Genomic DNA, 2,577 nt, shown 5'->3' with positions numbered 1-2,577 from the left:
CGTGGCCGAGAGGAGAAAACTGCGCTCTGGATCGGAGTCGGTAATATCCGGGCATTCTCGGTAATTTCCGGCAACGGTCCCCTCCTCCGCCGATCGGCCTCGGGCATTTCCGGCCTCCTTCGGGCTTTTCCGTCTGGCTCCCGCGCGGATCTCTCCACTTCGGGCATTTCCGTGTCCCGCTCGGAGGTACTCGGCAATCGCTCGGCCTCCCCCATCCCCCGGTAACGGTCGCTGGTGAGTTTAAATGAGCCGGGGCTGGCCGGGCCGGAGCCGCTACGGGGGGGGCCTGAGGCACTGCAGAAAGTGGGCCTGAGCCTCAAGGATGACGGTGCTGCAGGAACCCGTCCAGGTAATGATAACGTCGCTCGCTGAGGCTTGGCTCGCAGCCTCGGCCGGGAAGCCGCGTATGGCCACTCCGCGGCCTGGTGCGGCCTAGGCCCGGCTGCTTCTCCCGCCTCCCCTGCTGCCGGGTCCTGCCTGCCTGCTCGTCGGCTCCGAGGCCTCGGCCGCAGCCCGAGCCGTGTTAGCTCAGGTCCTGCGTTGCTTCCCCCCGCGGTGTGAGCGCGGTTCGGCGATAATGTCTCCTTCCCCCGCCGGTCCGTCGTCCGGCCAGCCCCTCCTGTCAGTGCCGGGGCCTGGCCCCGACCCGAGTGAGAGACGAGGAGAGGGGTGGGAGGGGGGGCGGCGGAGACTCGCCCCAGGTGCTCCCTCGCCCAAAGGATGATTGGGAAGCACATCTGATCAGAGGTTGTGCCACCTTCGTAATGGTGGGGCAAATTGGCGGAGGGGCTGTTTGGTTTTGTTTTTGTGCTCTGGGAGAGGGTGGAGGGACTATAGGATCGGTATTTTTAATCCATTTCTGTTTTGGCAACAGACGTCCTAGCCCACGTTGTGCGTTTCTTGCTCAGTGGATTCCACCCCCCCTACACCCCCCTTGGACAATGATCTGGGAAGAGAACTCCAAGGCCCAGTGCTGAGGGGCAAGCACCTCTGGGGGTGGGGGGAAGGGGTGGCAACGGCCAATCTGGGGGTTTCCCCCGTGACCTGTGATGGGGATCAGGAATGTTTTGTTGTGCATGTTGATAAGGCGTTTGGAAAATGAAAGACCGAGCAGGGTTTTTACATCCATTTCACTGTGCTTACGACACCAGGGTATGCTTTGACGCACAGTGCTCTGTTGGCATGGGAGAAACCCTATTGGATTTGAAGTGTGATGCAGTGCCAAGTCATCCCCCCCCCCCCCCCCCCCCCCGCCATCTCAAGAAACTGAATCTTTTGTCCCTTCCTGATGGACCAGGTCTGGGAGACTTTCCACTCACCATAGGATCTTTGGTTTGAATAGAAGAGTTGACCTCTACCAACTGCTGTCATTGAGTTATGGGCTTTCTTTATTTTGAAGTTACAAGGCAAATCGATTTTAGAAATCACTTCATATTACCCTTAATAGGCCTGTGATGTCAAATGATAAATATTCTAAATAGATTACCACTTCCGTATTTCCTTAATTTTTCTTTCACAGGATGAAATAGAAATTTCTCCCAGTTGGCTTCTTCTTTACATACAGCTCTTCACATATAGTCGCTCTTGGTATTTGAACTAATATAATGTGGGATTCTCTCTCAGGAAATTTATGTTTGTAAGTTGTATCAATGCTTCCAGAGCTATTTCTTGCCATCGAAATTCATGTTACTGGTGAAGTCTCTTTTAAGATTATTTTTTTGAGGCCTAATGTGGGATTAGAAGTTATCTGTACCTTCTTAAATGGATAAGCAGATCACTCAAGTTGTTTAATTTCTGTTTCATATTCTTGTAATTTTGTCTTAACTAATGATACATTTGCCTTCTCTGGCCCCAGAAGTCTTCTCAAATGATAAACTAGTTTCATTGTTAGCCTATAACCACTATTTAATGACAATTTCAACTTGTATAAAAACATGGAGAAGAAAAGAAATATGTAGCCTATTCCTCCATGTACCCATCAGGTTTACTCTTTTCCTTTCCTCCATGTACCCATCAGGTTTACTCTTTTCCTTTCCTCAATGTACCCATCAGGTTTACTCTTTTCCTCGATGTACCACCCATCAAGTTTACTCTTTTTTCCTTAAAGTACTCTTAGTGGTAAGGCACTTCAGGATTTTCAAGGGCTTGAAAGTCAATTTTGTCGTCCCCACCCTCACCCCCCACTACCTTTGTCCATTAGATTTGGGGACTATGACTACAATATGACTACGTGAGAATTTTGGTTGTAATTTATAGTAAAAGAATCCACTCAAGAAAGGATCTGGAGCAGTGGGAGAAAAAAGCCATTTTAGCTATGATGATAAAGATCGACGGATTGGGGATAGGGCTGAAAATGGGAAGAATTAGGGAGAAAATAAAAATAGGACAGATACTGTTTATGTGGTTTTTTAAAACTATGCTAAGTAATTGTACTTGTAAAGGAAGAGTAAGTTGGAAAATTGTTGAAGGAATCATGATATTACTAGGCATAGGAAAAAGTTGAGAGGAAAGATAAGCAACTGTTTTCTGCAGTTTTTTTTCTTTAAAGTTTTACTGTGGAATAGCCAATCTCATAAA

General features: G+C 48.7%; 1 protein-coding gene across 14 annotated transcripts in view; it reads left to right on the top strand.

The window, feature by feature from the left end:
- The first annotated feature begins 157 nt into the window (after positions 1 to 157).
- The window catches only part of CDC27 (cell division cycle 27), a 70,566-nt gene continuing 68,146 nt past the window's right edge, over positions 158 to 2,577 (top strand). For 6 of the 14 annotated variants that reach the window (XM_025436545.3, XM_025436551.3, XM_025436543.3 and 3 more), the window contains exon 1: positions 160 to 349. In XM_025436545.3, coding sequence (XP_025292330.1) covers positions 323 to 349 — 27 coding nt within the window. In that variant the 5' untranslated portion in view covers positions 160 to 322. Of the gene's footprint in view, positions 350 to 2,577 lie in introns of all 14 variants that reach the window. The other 8 variants (XR_003131813.3, XM_025436554.3, XM_025436550.3 and 5 more) reach the window with 3 other exon arrangements.

Source organism: Canis lupus, chromosome 9 (genome assembly GCF_003254725.2).
Source record: "Canis lupus dingo isolate Sandy chromosome 9, ASM325472v2, whole genome shotgun sequence".
In the NCBI taxonomy this organism is placed as follows: domain Eukaryota; kingdom Metazoa; phylum Chordata; class Mammalia; order Carnivora; family Canidae; genus Canis; species Canis lupus.
The sequence above is the reverse complement of the archived record's forward strand: the minus strand, read 5'-3'. Positions and strand labels throughout refer to the sequence as shown.